The 19,178-nt window shown below is 33.4% G+C and overlaps 1 protein-coding gene across 1 annotated transcript; it reads left to right on the top strand.

Moving 5' to 3' along the window:
• Positions 1-822: 822 nt before the first annotated feature.
• Positions 823-4,778, top strand: LOC121236794 (malate dehydrogenase, mitochondrial-like). The gene is made up of 7 exons (XM_041133254.1): positions 823-1,175; positions 1,710-1,883; positions 2,204-2,372; positions 2,753-2,814; positions 2,991-3,112; positions 3,570-3,687; positions 4,363-4,778. The coding sequence occupies exons 1-7, from the start codon at positions 912-914 to the stop codon at positions 4,501-4,503; spliced, it is 1,050 nt and encodes a 349-aa protein (XP_040989188.1). The 5' UTR covers positions 823-911; the 3' UTR covers positions 4,504-4,778.
• Positions 4,779-19,178: the final 14,400 nt, after the last annotated feature.

Raw genomic sequence — 19,178 nt, forward strand, 5'->3', positions numbered from 1 at the left:
AAATAATACATTAATTTTTAACATTAATATTAGATTTTAAAAGAAAATATTGGCATCAACTGCAATATGATGTCACGTTATTGAAATGATGACTGATAGAGACTGGTCGCTTTCTATAGTTGAGTTTGAGATTTGGGTGCTTTGTGCTTTGAGGTAAAGAAGAATTTTCTATTGTGAGCTAGTGTAAAACGAATAGCACGCGGGATAGAAAATTTTTTATGTCAAAATAATATTTGACTAACAATTTAGACTACAGATTTGGTTAGTGAAAATTATCAAAGTTAAAAATATTATAATTTTGTTGAGTTTATTATAGTAAATTTTTATGCAATTTAGTTAAATTTTAACCAAAATATAACTTTGTTGAGTCTATTATCAGTGCTCTTCCTCTTCAAAGTGAAAAATCTGACTCTTTGTTCTTAATCATATACGCTGGTGTATAAAATTTATTTAAAGTTGACCTCATCAATTGGAAATAAAAATATATATGGTATTTTAACCAATTATTTTTTCCTTTGCCAAAAAATACATGATCGCGACCAAGCTTTGTGTAGGGGTCTAACTTCGATCAGATGTGCTGACCAAACTAAAAATTATGCTATGGACGAAAAGGTTTGTTTTGTATTTGTGAAAATATTTATGTTAGTATTTTATTAAGTAATGTTATAAAAATGGTCTATTTGTTGAATCGTACCATTTTTATTTATATATTTACTTTTTTTTATAATATTTTATGTAATTATATTTTAAATAAAAAATATTTTTATAAAATATCTTATAAAAATAACGTAATTTTACAAAAATACCGTCCAGCGCAAGGACGGACTCCTCGAGAGACTCAAATAGTGAAATCCCACGCCACTTCCTAGGCCATCGTTTCCTCAGCCTCAGCTCTCTCTCTCTCGTGAAAAATGAGGCCTTCGATGTTCAGATCCGTACAATCTGCCATAGCCAGAAGCAGCGCAAGCTCCTCTTCTCGCATCCCATGCCGTAACTACTCTGTCGATTCCGGTCCCGAGCGCAAGGTCGCCGTCCTTGGCGCCGCCGGCGGGATCGGGCAGCCCCTGGCTTTGCTAATGAAGATGAACCCTCTCGTCTCCAAGCTCGCCCTCTACGATATCGCCGGTACCCCAGGTGTCGCCGCTGATGTCAGCCACATCAACACCAGATCCGAGGTCTACACGCGCACACTTATCTCTCTCTCTCTGGCTTTCATCGATGTTTGTCGTTGATTTGACTATGATATTTGTTTTCATTTCCGGGGCTCATCCTTGTCTCAGATTTTGATCAGACTTTGTATTCGTGTTTTCGTGTGTGAGAGAGTATTTGGAAATAGGCCTCCCATGTATTTCATGTAAAACTGTATTCTAAATTGGGCTGGTATTGACAGTTGTGGGTAGAATTAACGGTAGAGCCACTGTATTTGTAGAAGGATACATGGAGGTGTCCATGTACATCTGCCTCTGTCGATTTTCTTTCTTTCCTTTTTTTATGTTCAACTCAATTAATTTTTCCATATTGTTAGACACGCAGAAGGGAAGAGAAAAGCCTGAGTTGACTATCAATTTTTTATCAATTGTTGACTATTTGGTTCTTTCGGTTTCCACCTCCTTTTAATTTTGGATTGTTTGTGTATATAAGTATTTATACTTTATAGACTATGGCACTAGGTCTATCTCAATGAGTTTATCTCTGTGCCTTTGTTTTAGGTGGCTGGGTACGCGGGTGAAGATCAGCTGGGTAAAGCTTTGGAGGGATCGGATGTTGTTATCATCCCGGCCGGTGTGCCCAGAAAGCCTGGTATGACCCGTGACGATCTCTTCAATATTAATGCAGGCATCGTCAAATCTCTCTGCACTGCCATCGCAAAGTACTGCCCTAACGTGAGTCTCTGTATATATTCTCTGCTCTTTTCAATTTATTTTTCAAAATTGGTATTTGGCTTTGAAAATAATTGCTTTCAATTGAGTCTTTGAAAAGAGACGGAAACCTGTTCATATTTGGCACTCAACTTCTTAAAAAATCAACACTTTTTATGATGCAACATTGAGTGAATATTATGTAGATCCTGGCGCCTTTTGTGTTCTAGAAGGCATTGAAATATCCTGCATGGTAAATTTTTTCTATTTATTGTTTTCTCTGTTGTGGGCTTCTGATGACATGTTTTTTCCATGATTGTTTGGTGAATGTTTTGTGGGATCAGGCTCTAGTTAACATGATAAGCAACCCTGTGAACTCAACGGTTCCTATTGCTGCTGAGGTTTTCAAGAAAGCAGGAACATATGATGAGAAGAGGTTGTTTGGTGTGACTACCCTTGATGTGGTTAGGGCTAAGACATTCTATGCTGGAAAGGCAAACCTGAATGTTGCAGGTATGTCAATGGCCTACTACTGGAAATAGTCCTTTTAGTTTGTAGTAACTCTATGTTTGGTTTCTAAAATAATACATATCAATGAAAGGATGACTAATTTACAGTGTATTTTCTTTCTGGTTTTGTAAACAATTAGAACACAATCGAACAAGGCAAGATGCTTTTATAGGCTCAGATGCTTATATAAAGCTCGGATCAATTGAGAATTTCATTTTCTAGTGGGTCTTAAACATGATATTTGATATTTAATAGTTGAGTTCTGGCTCTTAATTTCTTGTCTTTCAATTTTTTTCCCTACTCGCAAAGGTGCCACAATGTTCAAGGAAAAGTCATTGTAGACAATTTTCAGGTTGAACTGAGTTTTGTGCATTTGTTTGCAGAGGTTAACGTACCAGTTGTTGGTGGCCATGCTGGTATAACTATTCTCCCACTATTTTCTCAAGTAATTCTTTTGCCCCTCAACCTCCTATCATGATCTCTCATATTGAGCTGTATCTCATTGAATATAATGTAGTATTGCTTTCCTACTCATAAAAAGGTATTGTTTTCATGTAAAATATAGTTCGCTTCCCTCTTGTTGATGAGGACTTGGCTAATTCAGAGTTGTATGCTTGATAGGCCACACCCAAAGCAAATTTTTCAGATGAAGATATCAAGGCTCTTACAAAGAGAACTCAGGATGGAGGCACTGAAGTTGTGGAAGCAAAGGCTGGAAAGGGATCTGCAACATTGTCAATGGCGTAAGTAGGCATTTTCTGTTGATACATTAATACTCAGGTTTATTTCTCAAACACCGTGAGATTCCTCCTTGGAAATTATGGCCACTCGACTTTTTAGATTAACGTGAAGGGAATATATTGATACATAAAATATTGACAGAAACTGTGACAGTTTCAACTCTCAGATCATATCATTTTGGATGTCAATTACTATGGATGGATACTTTTGGAACACGTTCATATAAATCTTTTTCATGGGTAAATGGATGCAAGAATTTGGATTCTGGTTCTAGGATCTGTATCCTATGAGATTTTTTACTTCATTTGGCCAGAATATATGCATTGTGTCCCACTTGTCGTTCCCAATCTTTTCGTTGTTTCCTGATTTTGTAATTCCATCACATATACCTGTTATTTTTGTTGTATTGGAGAGATAAAAGGAAACTCTTTTTCTGAACTAATTGCCCATTTCTTGTAGCTATGCTGGAGCCTTATTTGCTGATGCTTGCCTGAAGGGACTTAATGGGGTTCCAGATGTAGTGGAATGTTCATTTGTTCAATCAACAGTCACTGAGCTTCCTTTCTTTGCTTCTAAGGTGATTGGCCCGAACTCATTTGATGATTTTTGCAGAAAGATCTTTGCTTAATATGTCTTAGCTTTTTTTTTTTAGTATGTCGCGCACTTGTCATGAGTTTTTTGACCTTTGATTTCTAACTTATGTTGCTTGTTAGTGCAATGGCGCTGTTCATGGTTGATTAGATTATTATTGCTGTGATCAAATTTTTTTTGGGCATATAGTTGTTCTTGTATTAGGGCATATAGTTGTTCTTGTATTTGTATCGGGCTTTGCCTTATTCTTTGATCAATAAATTTTGTTAACTTGTCAAATTTATTTATTTATTTATTTATTTTTTTGGGAGGGGGGTGGTGTGGGGTGGTAATAAGCAGTGTGTTGGTTGAATTGTAGACTCGAAACGGACTCATTTTACTTGGAAAAAAGTTACAAAAACCACCACTTTCGAGTGATATCAACTTCTGAGGACTGAGCTGCTTCCTGATTATGATCTCCCACCTTTTATTGAGTTATGAAGATCCCGCTTTTTGTTTGTTGGAAATCAGTCACTAATATAATGCCACATGAATGGCTGATAAGTCATTCACATGTACATTATTTGGCCAGCATAATGTTTGTATCTTGGGCTAGTTGATAATGGAAATGATATTCTTGCTTTACCGGTCATCAGTACTAAAACCGTTTTCCATTTTGCAGGTGCGGCTTGGAAAGAATGGCGTGGAAGAGGTTCTGGAGCTGGGACACCTCTCTGACTATGAAAAAGAAAACTTAAAAGCCCTGAAACCTGAACTCGAGGCATCTATCGAGAAGGGAATCAAGTTTGCCAGCCAGATTTAGATGAGTAATATTTTATGGCCGGCGTAGTCTTTCTGCCCACTCTTGAGAGAGACCTAAATTTTGCCCTTTCGTTTTCGTTACCAATGTTGTATTTGTACGTTGCTCCAAGTGGCACCGGCCTTGCTGTTATGCCAGGCATTTTATAAAGCAATGATTCCGCAATAATTCCCAGTGGCATGTTAAGGGAGAGATAGCTTTGAACTTTATACGATTAGGTGGGCGTGATTTATTTCATCCAAATCATTTTATCAAATCATTCTGTAATTCGCGGTGATCGATCGATCTGCTGTCGATTATTAACATTTTTGGTTTCCGGAGTATATTGGGACTATTGCAGCCCTGTGAGTTCCATCTTTGGAGATTATCTTGTATCAGTTGGATCAATGGAGTAATTTGAAAACATGCACATAGCTGGTTGAACTTGCTCTTGGATTCTTGGTTCCGGGACTGTAGTGTCTACCGGACAGCTTGCTGAACCATTCGAACGAGTCTATGCCAAAAACCTTAGCCTTGAGCTCGCGGATAGAAACCAGGAAATGCCAACGGAAATCTGTCAATAACTCTCACTCACGGGGTGGTACTTAAATTGTAAATCTCTAAGGTATCAGTTTGATTAATTTTCTGATAAAAATACTTTCTGTAATTTGGAAAGGGATAAGATTTTGATTTTTTAGAATTCGTATCCTAAGATATAGAGTGTGAGAGAAATATACATAAACTAGCTCCATAACATTAATGATTACTCAATAAATATTAGGAGATTAATTTGATGTGTCTATCTCTATCCCACTCTAGACTTTAAAGTTTTAATGAAATCTTTAGAGAACTTAAATCAGATATAATATGTAGAGTTACTGTTGTAATGTTGAGGCCTACATTGCTCCCGAGTAGTATTTAATAAAGTGACACTTATACGTATCTCTCTTCGAATTATAGAAATTGTTTGATCCATAAAGATTGAAGAAAACCTAATAACATAAGGTATTTTAAACGTAGCTGATACATGTAAAATATGAAAACACATTTTATCGACCCATTTGGTGCCTCTTACTCGTCTTGTGGCAATGAACATTTGCTACACAAAATGGTTTCCTGTTCATTATAACATACATCTAATCTTATCATACAAAATGGTTGGAGAGTAGAACCATGGTAGGAGGCAAACAACGATGGAACCACCAAGTTCATGTAGGTCATAGTCATACACCTTAAATACTCCGAACAGAAAAGCTGGCATTTCATATCGCAGCTGTAAAGCAAAAGAAAGCTCCTTCAATGGTCCTCCTACACCGGACAATATATGCTATCACAGAATCAGAGAGAATTGTACAGTTGCGTATCAACTTGCATCTGCCATCTTTTTTAAAACTTCCGCACAATAATAATAATAATAATAATTAGTAGTTACTCCAATCGAGTAGTGTTATATATAGTCATAAAATACATAAATATTGTACAATCATTTTGAAGAAGAATAAAATCTATTATAAAAAAATTAATTTTTTTCATGTGAATCTCGTATTTATTTTTTTTAAAATGATTATACAACACTAAATTCATATCTGTAACTATCATTTTCAAAAGATAATGCTTCCTACCTCAACTTGATCCTTTGAATTTGAGCTCATGTTTTGCACACGATTAAACTGACGTGTGGATTATATTTGTGTAATATTTAATTAAATATAATATAATATAAAGTTAATATTCAACTTCAATATCTCTATTATGATGATATGTAAAATCACCATCTATCTAAAATTTTAAATTGATGAAAAATATAAAATTAATTATTTATATTATATTATTAACCCTCTAAAGAAATTATCATTCAAAAATTCCTAACAAAATAGCAGACTATCTAACCATTATAATTTTCTTAAATTTTCACAAAAAAAAAATAATTTAATTTTTCAAATCTTAAAATAAAAAATATATTATAATAATATTTTATTTAATTTTCAACTTTTATCCTAACTCATCTCTTCTTATCTATCTATAAAACCAAACAGGCGTGTTTACGAGCTGAAGAGGATCCAGAATTGTTAAAAGCTACTTGATCCACCCACGTTATCATTTATCATTCATTGATCACCCCATCATCATCCCTCTTCCCTCCATCGGATTCCAACAACTTTTAATTTGCTCTCCTCCCCGAATTCTGATAATACTTGATTCGCCTTGGTCGCTCTCTTCTCTTTCTCCACAGCATGATCACCGATCCATTGCTCATTATCCTTCGCCATAGAAACAGTCAAACCACCAAAAGGCTTCGAATTTGAACCAACTTCCGAATTGACCCTAATGCACTTCCACCTCTATCAACCACACACCTTGAAGCTTCTTCATTAAGCCTCTCACTTGGTCAAGCTCACCCACTAGCCTCCTCCTAAACTCTCTGATCTCACTCTTCGACCTCGAACGTCCCACATTCTGGCAAGCCATTCCCATTTGCAAGCTCACGGAAGTTCTGTGCAATTAGTGGCGGAAGATTCTGGCCTGAGGAGTAGTCCGACGACACCGCATCGAACCTCCACGGCGGCTGAGAGAAGTTGTAATTTCGGTGGAGGTGGATAGGGCTTGGGAGAGGGACAACTGGGGGCACAATTGGAATTCTTGGGTTTCTTGTGGTTCTTTCGGCTATATATATCCTGTTGCTCTCCTCCCAATTGCCCTTCTTCTCTCTTGCTTCCTCACCGCTTAACAGCCCCGAAGCCATACACGTAGAAAGCTATTTTTCAAAAAAAAAAAAAAAAAAAACTCTAATTTGAACACAAACCCAGAAAACTGAATCGGATTAAAGTTAGAGCTTCTAATAGTTGACATAGATCAACTAAGAAAACCCAAATTTTGGTGGATGATTTTGAAACCCTAGGATATAGGGTTCGGACCGGGGGCTTGGAAATGCTTAGTGAGAGTATCAGGTTGAGAAAAATACTTCAACCACAAATTAAGGATTATACAAAATCTGGTTGAGAATAATACTTTAACCACAAATTAAGGATTATACAAAATCAACTCATAATTTTTTTTTTAAGTAATTCTAGTTGAAATGTAACACAAACCTAATATATATCATGTTTGTGTTATTTATTTATTTATTTTTAAATGATACTGAAAAACCAAACCATTTTATGTTAATAGTGTTTGGCGAAATGGTGTTCCAATTCCCGATCCGTCACAGCATTCCTTGTGAAGACTAGTTTGAGCTGATCTTCATGCAGCTCTTAGGAACTGAAATATCAAACAAACCACATATTGACATGTACAGATTGCCAGCCAGAGTGTATATATATATGCTGTGACAATGTATATGGCAGACACGGATTGTGTACAGTACTTTGGGCTTTGCATTCAGCTCTTAAGAATTGAAATCATGATGTCAAATAAACCACAGACGTCGCATCATATACATGCCTTTGATAACATGCACCCAATGTATACATGATATGTGTGTGTGATGCCACGAATTGGTGAACAACGATCGAAGTAGCCGATGATATTCCTAGTCTAGTGATCTAGTACTCTAGCTTTCCACAAATTCATACCAGTCCAATCAAAGCCCACGTATGGGAGTCGCTGGCCATGAAACAAATAAAGCATATGCGACGTTGAAAGGCAGGTACATCGATCTAGCTAATATCCCATGTAATATTCCTAATTCGTCCAGGCCAGGCTCTTCATGCACCTCTAGTTTTGCAGCCGAGCGCCTTATAAATAAGATTTATATATCGCCCCAGCGTCGATTAATTGTCACCACACACACACACACATGTACATGAAGGGAGACGGCTTAAACAAATTTCGAAACTAGTAGGCCAGTCGATCGATCTGATCATTGGTCTATATCAACATATCTTTGGGTTCCTAAGATCAGCTTCTTTTGGCAAGTAATCAAAATTCTTGGACCATACTGCAAGCAGATGTTGACACTGTATGAACTCTTATAATTTAGACCATATATATATAATCATCGGCGGTGATCATGATAACTAGGAAATGTGCAGAGAGATCAGTTTTGCTTGTGCGGCATGCGAAATGAGTCGTCTTCATGACTCTTCCAATCAATACCAAATGAAAGCAAAAGGGCTGAAAGCAGTCGAACATCATTTGCTAAGCACTGATCATCATCTCACATCTTGTCACAAGTGATCACATTAACGTATGCTAGCTAACTATATATGAATCGGAATCATGCATATATATTCCATATTCTGCTCCTCCACGAGCACGTTTACATCGTTTACATGATTAGAGCTATAATTCTTCTGGAAAAAAAAATAGAGTCGTGCCTTATATATCATGACTAGAGGCTAGAGCTATAATTGATCTCGATCATGAACACGCAAGGCAGTAATTCCAGTTTTCACATTTTTCTGAACTACGTCATAATTCAGTCCCCGGAGAGATCCATAACATATCTTGTTAGTCATGCATTAGCATATATAAAAACGGCGATCGACATGCTGTAAGCTGTCGCCACTCGGTTTATCCATCAGTGATTGCAGCCATGCACGCACAATGCAACATACCCATCTATATATGATTAGCGAATCCAGCATGCAATTGCGCCAAGCAGTGACATTGCAGATCATGATATCATGTTTCTCTGGTACTCTTTTTAAGTGTTACTGGCATATTGGACGTACAAAGCCCTTACGATCGATCGATGTTGTCCGAAAAATAGCAATTTTAGGCACACTTTCGGATATTTCATCACCACACCGCGCGCCCACACACTTGCACGCCTCTCTCTCTCTCTGATTAAGTGAGAAAACTACAGTTGTTCTTTTTGGGACAAGTGGGGATACACCATCACATTTCCAGTAGATCCGCACCCAATTAAAAGTGCGTCAATCATGTGATGTTGACGCGATGATCTAATAAGATAGACCAAGTTAACAGTAAAGGGTTCATTTGTTTCCCCGTAAAATGGAGCAGAAAATGGCTTATCCATTCGCAATAAAACGTAATGGCCTGAGAACTAAATTATTGTTTCCTTTAACGTTACAATCTGCTCTCTTAACATTTTTCTTGCACACGATCTGTTTTTCATACCTCTCTTCCCCATTAGCGTCACATGATGCAGCCTAGCTGCATGCATGTCCTATACCCAGCCACCGAATTCAGCAGACTCTCTCTCTCTCTCTCTCTCTCTCTCTCTCTCTCTCTCTCGTTGACAAACATTATTGACAACAGAATTCTGTTGACACGAACTCGATTGGTTTGGATCTTGATTTTGATCATGATCCAGAGGTGTCGAAAGGAAAGCAAGCCATGCAGGTTCTTCCAATATTGTAATTTCATCTGATCAACTAATTCCGACAGGGAAAAATAAAATAAAAATAAACGTAAACTTAAAAAAGAAAAAGACACTGTTGTCAATAAATTATGCTAGTGTACTTATGATAAGTTGTCCGAAAAGCTTGGGAAAATTACATATAATATCAGCAATTAATTAGCTAGAAAACTTAGTAAGGACCAACTTTTTGCAAATGACTTTTTATGAAGATCATATGATGAAGATGGAAGGTTTGATGAAGTTTTGATATACGAAGATTGGCTGTAAAGACATTAATTTATGGCTGTGGCTGCTAATGCTAGCTAACGTTAAAAAGCTTTAATTTTCAGAACCTCTTTGTGGTCGGCATGCAATTAATTAATTCTCTTTTTTGACGGTTCAAAATGAGTGATCCCAAAAGTCAACTACGTACATTAAACTTTATTAATTTTTACGATGATCTTAAACTATAGCCATAATATTTTTAAATGGGGTTTGGAAAGCATTTAATGCAAATGTTCAAGACGGATTGACATTTGCTGGTAGTAGTTTAAGATGAACGTAGAACATGAATTGAATATTGATCTGATCCAGATCATCAGACATTAATTATAAATATATATATATATATACATATATAATTCATATTATCGTACAGGTCGGTTTGGAATATAATATACATGGCTACAATAATCCCTACATGTATTAATCATACAACTTCACAGATTGCAACATTACACCAATGGAGCAATATATTCCAAAGGACAAAAACTGCTCGCATTGATTGCAACATCAACATCATTAACACGCGTAAACAAGAATGTGCCCCACCAGCAGCTAGCTGGAATCTGGATAACTATGATCATATATATATATATATATATATATATATATATATCAAAAACGATAGAAATAAACATAAAATCACCGAAAATTGCCAGGCTGTTTTTGAACTTTTAATTTTGTTGCTGTAACGATCGTCGATATCTGATCAGGATGGAAATTATTACCTTGGATCGAACTCATCATGAATTGACGACCACGTGCGCGCCAAGAGTTTTTCTTTGATACAACTCATGTACTATATATAATAACAATGTCTTTATTTGAGTTCTCATGACGTTGCATGTAGGGTAAAAGAAAATATTAATTTATAAAAGAATTTTGTATTTTGAATTTCTTTTATCACTACAATGAGTTTTACTGCAATTTTAACACACACACATATAGATCATGTGCAATTCCATACATATATATATATATATATATATATATATATATGGGAGTACTCTTTAGTTGTTTTCCTAACAATTAATTAATGCCCATGCCATGCCTTACAAAACCGTTCGTGATCATGGGAATTTCCCATTCACGTACGCAAGTTGTTATTCCCCAATATTGTGAATTATTCCACTTTTAGGTGATTGTTATCAAAACAGGTTAATTCACTTGAATATAATAATAATAATAATAATAATATGGATTTTATCAAAATTACGTGAGTCTACATTAAAAAAAAAAACCCGGAATTTATCAACGTAACTAGGTTTGCATTTACTTAAATAAACAAGGACACCGAGGTGAGTACAAATGTAGTACTTTATGATGATCAGTTATCACATGTTTTCATTTCTGTTTTTTTAGATAAGTGCATGACAAAATGTTTTTGATAAGTAGTATTAATCACGTGTTCATGAACCTGTAGTAGTAGTAGTATTAGTACGTAGTAGTAGTAGCAGCAGTATTCCGTTTTGCAGTGAATTTCAATTAATATCTTTATTTTTTATTTTTTACAAGTAGTACTGATCACTGTGATGTTTTGGAAATTAAGTTTACTCTAAGTCTTAAGCATTGGATCATCACACATATATATATATATATATATATATATACACAATATTGGACAATATGATAAAGTAAATATATACTTGCACTATAAGAAAACTACTTATTTGTGGCCAGTTAATTTTAATAAAATGATTATTTACAGTTAAAATGAGTCTGTTTTGATCACAAATAATTTTTTTACCACAATTAAATGACTATAAAAATCTATTTTTTTTGTAGTATTGCCATATTCTACCAATTAAGAAAGTACTGCTAAAATGGTTCCATGAGTTTCACCGTCTTGGCTTGATCAGCTTTAAATACCAGTAAGAAGAAGAAGAAGAAGCGGCTAGCAGTTGAAAAGGAGAGATCGTCTTTTTGCAGCCTTCTTGTTGTATTTATAAAATTTACTTCGGACTGATCATCGTCTTGGATCACGAGCCTACAACATGTCTGAGGAAGAAAGGACGGTACCTGATCAGCGGCCTGTTTCACAGTTGTACTATCAAAAATATAAACACACAACACATTACATTACTTTACACAATAATATTTTAAAATAATGTATATTTTTATAAAATAACTTATAAAATTAATATTATTTTATAAAAATATTCTTATTTTATAATATGTATTGTGAAATATGTTGTAAAATGTGTTGTGTAGATATTACTACTCATTTATATAATGAAATTTAATTTATGGCCTATATATATATATATATATTTGGTTATCTTTTCCAAAAGGAATACCTCAAATTTAGTCCTTAGTTTTAACTAACTGCACAAAAATATTAAGGATCTAAACTGTAAAAAATAAAAATAAAAAATTCCTAAGATTAATAAAAAGGTAAAGACGGATGAATATCGGAATGTTTCCATTGTTTAACACTTGACACCTTCAACGTTAGGATATTGGTTCTTCACTTTTCAACACCGAAACAAGTAATGTCGACATCATGATCATAGCCATTAGCTAGTTTTGCTTTCGAGCAATCCTTAATCTTTTACTCAACTTTGAAACCAATAATATATATATATATATATATGTGTGTGTGTGGGGTAATTACCATTATATATATATATGATCTATATATAATGGGGTAACCTGAGATTAGAAGCCTAAGTTTGAGTATTTCATTTCCCCAGAAAAGTGCTGCACCAGCAAAGAAGAACATCATCCTCAGCAGACAGCAGTATACCAATCATTTTGTGGGCCCTCCCTCACATGCATGCATGCCCTAAAAAAAACAGTTTTTACTTTCTTAAGCCCATTTTATGAATCATAAGCTCTCTGGCCCTCAACACTCCCTTCCATTTCTCCCCACCTACCCAACCCAAATGATAATAATGTTATCATAATGGTAATAATCAACTGATCTGTCCCAATTATCAACTGCCACGTGAAGCAAATGTTACGGTTGTGGGGGTATTCATGTATTAATGTTTACTGCTGACTACATGACACCAACTGTAAAGTGAAAGGAAAACAAGGGAATAGGACAGTACTCTAAATTTTTTAAAGTTCTAATGTAGCAGGAGCTTATTACTGCAGCGACTACTTTGCTTTCTCTTTTTCTCTTTCTTATATCTGAAAACGATAGGTGGAGAGGGGGCGAATAATGGATAGGGACTACACCATGCATTGTCACACAAAACTCCTACCTTTTTGCCAGAACCCCACACGTAAAACGAGAGAGAGAGAGAGAGAGAGAGAGTGTTTTGAATCTTTTGATGAAGTTCTATTGTGTTGTATCATGCATGTAACTACACCAAGAAGACTAGTGAATATCATATCAATATATATCCAAGAGGAACCGTTTCCAATTGCCATATAACTTTATCTGCTAACAAAGTCAAAGGAAATAATATTCACTGACCCCTCTCGGATTTTTATGAAGTGATGATTGAATCCGGCACCTCGGCATTTTCTTTCTTTTGAGCTACTGAAATCCAAATTGTTTAAAAATATATAAAGGATTAAATTTACATTTTTCATCATTTTGAATTTTTGACATGGATGGTAATTTCATACGATATTAAAGTATGATTAATTATACTTCTTTCAATCTGCTTAATTTTTGAGGTGAGTACAAAGTGGTTAAGCATTGTTTTATTTCTTGTTCCTTTAATCATGTTTATAGGGAAGGAAATAAGAATGCTCATCTACTTGCCTGTAATGCTTGGAGAGTTGAGAATATTCAAATGCAATGCGATTGTATTTCAGAATTTATTTTTTAAGTTATTTGGCTTGATCAATGTCTCTAATCGTCTTTTCTAATGAAATGAATGGGCGATTTCTTATAAAAAAAAAAAATTTTGAGATAAGTAGATTTGAATTTGAATTTTTTGTATTTTCTTTCTGATCATCTTGATCCGTAGTCCATCATAATAGCCATAAATTCAGGCTTGGAAATAATACCAAATAGTACTAGTGGGCCAGTGGCTCCAAGATGATCATCGAGAAATATATAAATAATGCTCTAACTAGAATATTAATGCCTTTCAGCAGGGTTGGTTGATTATATTTTCACTTCCCGAATGGATTGTAAATGGGACGATCATGTGCTTCGGGGTAGGTTTAGATTTAGAGTGGTCTTATCGTTGGGTGTGAGTCGTGCGACCACTGGTCCATTTCTTTTTTTTTTTTTTTTTTTTTTTTTCTAAGAATGTGTTTGGATGTTGAAGTGAGTTGATTTGAGTTGAATTGAGATGATAAAATATTGTTAGAATATTATTTTTTAATATTATTATTTTAAAATTTGAAAAAGTTGAATTGTTTATTATATTTTGTATTGAAATTTGAAAAAGTTGTAATGATAAGTTGAGATGAATTAAGAGTAGTTTAGTAACCAAACGTACTAAATATTTTTAAAAAATACACAAGTTTATTAATAATAATTTTTAAAATATTTAGAAAAAAAAATTAAATATACTAGCAGTCAAACGTTAAGATATAAAATAAATAATAAAATTTACATCTTTCAATCAGCTTAAACTTTTGAGACAAGTGGTGATTTCACATGGTATCAGAGCAGAGGTCCTGAGTTCGAACCCTAACTTTACACTCTATTTCATTTAATTAAATATTTCACGTGTCAGACAACCCATTGATGGAGAGTCTGACCCACATGTGAATGAGAGTGTTAATATATAAAATAAATAATAAAATTTACATCTTCCTATCAGTTTAAATTTTTGAAACAAGTGGTGATTTTACAAAACCTATAGACAAGAGTTGTAAGCTGTCCGTCCAGACTAATTTATATGAATAATATTAGGTACAAGTCTCAAATAGACAAACATCATACAAGTTTTTTTGTAAAAAAAAATAGGTCTCACTGATAAATAATAGTGGAATAGTTTTTTTTTTAATACCTTTTTAGGTGGGCTTCACTTTTTTTACAATGACTTGTATGAAACTTGTCTATTTAAAATTTGTACGAATAATTTCTCGCTCTACATCTACGGATCTTGTTTGTGGCAAATCGATACCATATGAGCGATCTTCGTGTAAATTTTATCATCTTTCGATCATACTAATTGATATCTTATAATTTTTTTTAAAAAAATATTCATTTAAATAATTAATCTACGAAATTTTATAAAATTCGTAACATGATTAGACATACGAATGAAAATAATAAAAGTAACGAGTCTAATGACCAAGAAAAGCATTAATCAGCGAAGAAATTTGGTCATGATCTGTTACAACTTTCAAGAATCTACTCCCTCCAATAAAAATCCAAATATTGTCTTTACACGGGTTGTTTTAAGAAATTAGTGTTGTATTTTCTTAGAGTGTTATTTTATTTTTTCATCAATAAAAGTGATAGTATTTTCAAATAAAACTCTCTTTTGGACATCAGGGTAATCATATAGTTGCAGAGGAATTGTACCGTTGTTGAGTGCAAATAAATATATAAAACTACTTATTTATCTCAGAGATTTAAGCATAGTTTATTTTCACAATTATTCTCAACACAACGTGGAGTTTTCTAAAACTTTGTGGATTTGAGTGACTATGGATTGGTCAAGGGGTGAGTGAGGCTAGTGGTACTCAGTTTGAGAATATTAGGTCCTCGTTTGCAGGCCAGGCCAGTGCTGAGTATGAAAAGGAATTTCCCGATAATTTCCAATCCAATCCGAAACCTAATCGCGATAGGCTTATGAAAGATATTAGCAAAGAATATTGTACCAACTCAGAGGGACCAAGCCTAGTAATTGGAAAGACCCAGAAAATGAGCTCTACCAGGACAGTAACATGCCCCTCAAAACTTAATTTATGATTAATCCCATTATTTTCTGGAATATCAGGAGTATGGACACTTCTTAGGCGTGGACAATAGTTTTTTTAAACTATGGATTTGCCGAATTATGGATCTAATCATGAAAGTGTCCACAATTTCTAATAAGGATGTTGATATCTTACACATATTGGAAATCCCGGCTTTACCTCCTAGAACTAAGAAAGTTTGTATAGTGAGATGGACTCAGCCTCCTCAGGATTGGGTCAAACTTAATACTGATGGGAGTAGTTTTGGTAATCATGTGCCTTCAGGAGCTGGGGGTGTTATTCGTGATAATTGTGGAAGGTTACTTGCAGCCTACTCTGTGTTCTTGGACCAGGGCTCTAATAATTCTGCTGAAATGCTTAGCCTGCTGGAAGGGGTCCGTAGGTGCTATCACTTGGGTTTTGTTTAGGTTGAAATTGAGACTAATTCTCAATTGTTGTTTAATTGGCTCACCAAAGGTGGTTGTAATATCTAGTATTTAGAGGAGTTTTGGAACGAGTTACATGGTTATCTTGATTACATGAAATATAGAGTGCATCATGTTTTTCGTGAAGGTAATGTTGTAGCTAATTTTCTTGTTAAAGGGGAGCTGAGGGTGTAAATTCAGACTAGTCTGGTGAGCTGCTTAGTTGCCTCAGAGGTCTTCTTTGTATGGACCGAATTAGTTTACCTTATTTGTGGACCTTGTAATGGTTCCCCTAGTAAGTTGCTCATGGTTTAATTAGCTTATTCATTCTTATTTGCATGTATTTTTTCTCACTTGCAAGTTCCTTTTTCTTGTCTAAGGTTGTTTATTTTGTTTTGACCTGTATTGTTTTGTTATTTTATGTTGTTTTTTGGATGGTTTAGTTTACGATGCTTGGGTTATGGTTTTTTGACTACTTGTATCTTCTAGGTATCTTGTTATAACTACGATTTTCCTTCGTTACAAGTGAAGGCAGTCAATAAAATTAGAATACCGTCCTCTTTCAAAAAAAAACTCTCAATACATCTCATTTCATCTTATCTCATCTAATTATTACAATTTTTATAAGTTCTCACACAAAATTAAATAAACAATTCAACTTTTTCAAATAAAAAAAATATTATTAAAAAAATATATTCTAACAATATTTTATTCAACTTTTAATTTTAATTTCAACTCATCTTATCTATGAAAATAAAGGATGCCTTAGAATAAAAATAGTACTATGCCTATAATTTTATGTATGATTTTACGGACTTAAAAATATTATTTTATTAAAAATTTTGTAATTCATTATCTCTACACATTATACATTATATTTATATTTATTTATTATTTTATTTTATTCTTTTTAAATTAATTGAGTTATTATATTCATTATCTATACATTATATATTTGATAAAAAACAAAAATTATGTATAATTATAATACGAGAATATGAATAGATTTTTTTTAAAATAATTAAAATGAAGCTGCGGCTTGCGACCCATTGTAGATCCGTATGGGCAACAGGTTATGCTTTGAGTTGCACAACTTGCTAGGCTTGTCAACTTGGTTAATTATCAAACGAGAATACCAGTTGAATCGATAAAAGTGATAATTGGTTGAATTTTTAATTTTTTAATTTTAATTTTTTTATTTAATTATTTAGGAAGTGAATATTAATAAATTAATATATTTTTTTATTTTTTAAAAATATTTAAAATTTTGTAAAGAATAATTAAAAATGAAAAAAAAAGATTTGCACTCATTGGTACACTTTCTTGGTTAAGGCTACGTTTGATTCTCAACTTTAGTTGAGCTCAGTTGAGTTCAATCTAACTTTAAACTGAGTCTAGCATCTAAACACCCAACTCTCAAATTATTAAATTTATCCAAACTCAAAACCTTCTTATACATGAGATCCATAATATTTTTTAACTTAAAACATCTTTATATGTAAGACCCACAATCTTTTTTAATTTTTTATAAAAAATATTAAATTCATCTTAACATCTAAACACATTTTAAACTCAGTTTAGATGAGCCATACATAACTCCTTCCACTACTCAACTCACTATTATTCATAAATAACTCAACTCAGTTGAATTCAGTTCAACATTCAAATGCACCTAAATATCGATCCCAATAGGACTGTCCATTATCAAAAGCACATCACCACTGTTATGAAAAAAAAAAAAAGATAATATTTAGGCTGCGTTTGAATGTTAAATTGAGTTGAGTTGAACTGAATTGATATGATAAAATATTGTTAGAATTTTATTTTTTAATATTATTATTATTTTAAGGTTTAACAAAATTGAATTATTTATTATATTTTATATTAAAATTTAAAAAAATTATAATGATAAATTAAGATAAATTTGTTAGCCAAACGTTAAATTTTTTATATTTATATATATTGAATAAAATATACCATATAAATAGTTCATCTCGTTTATATTATATTGTTGATGCGACGTTCTTCATTGAATTTTCTATTATTTTTCTTTCTGAATTTTCGATGATATCACCTCCTCTTTTTTAATATTTTTACATTTAAATTTCAATATGAAGATGATTTTTTTAAATTTTCCCGAAAAAAAAAAAGTGATCCTCTGATAAATAACGACAACAACAACTCCATGGTACTGCACGTGACAAATAATTAAATTTCGCAGTTCATACTTTCTCTACCCAGCTTGATCTGTTTATGACTGACCTTTCGTACTATTTCTTTTTATTAATTCTATATACGCATTTTCAGTGTCCATTGACATGATATTCCATTTCCTTCCCGTGAATGGCTACCGTTAGTTTCTTTAATTTATTTAACAGATAAATTTTATTTCAGAATAACTCATCATGTGCTGGGATCTTGTTTGTTTCATGGGAAAATAGAAAATATCATCCCATGCTAGCACCCCTTGCTTTGCCGGCATGTTCGGCAACAAGTACTCTCTGAGATTCTAATTATTTTGATCAATTCGAATTCACTTATAAATTATGTACCATCATAATGGAAAGCTCAAGTCATATAGTTTATACTTTAAAATTATTAGTCAATGATATAATTAGAGTTTAGTGATTGGAATATTATAAAGAGTAAAAACTTCTCATTATCAAATAATATAGGACACAGACCACTTATTAGAGCATTCTCATTAGGTTTCCTATAATTTAACTAAAAAGTACATTCTCTAAAAGTTTTTCCTAAATTTTACTCATCTTTCAAAAACCTTCTACATCTCATTCCCTATCTATTCCCTATTCTATTAAAATAATATTTATTTATTCTTTCTTTATTACTTTTTTCTCTTACTTTCA

This window comes from Juglans microcarpa x Juglans regia, chromosome 6S, assembly GCF_004785595.1.
Source record: "Juglans microcarpa x Juglans regia isolate MS1-56 chromosome 6S, Jm3101_v1.0, whole genome shotgun sequence".
NCBI classification, from domain to species: domain Eukaryota; kingdom Viridiplantae; phylum Streptophyta; class Magnoliopsida; order Fagales; family Juglandaceae; genus Juglans; species Juglans microcarpa x Juglans regia.

Coding starts and splice junctions, on each gene's coding strand:
- LOC121236794 (XM_041133254.1), top strand. CDS start 912: ATGAGGCCTTCGATGTTCAGATCCGTACAATCTGCCATAGCCAGAAGC. Junction 2,815..2,990: donor TTCTCCCACTATTTTCTCAA/GTAATTCTTTTG, acceptor TATGCTTGATAG/GCCACACCCAAAGCAAATTT. Junction 3,113..3,569: donor TCTGCAACATTGTCAATGGC/GTAAGTAGGCAT, acceptor CATTTCTTGTAG/CTATGCTGGAGCCTTATTTG.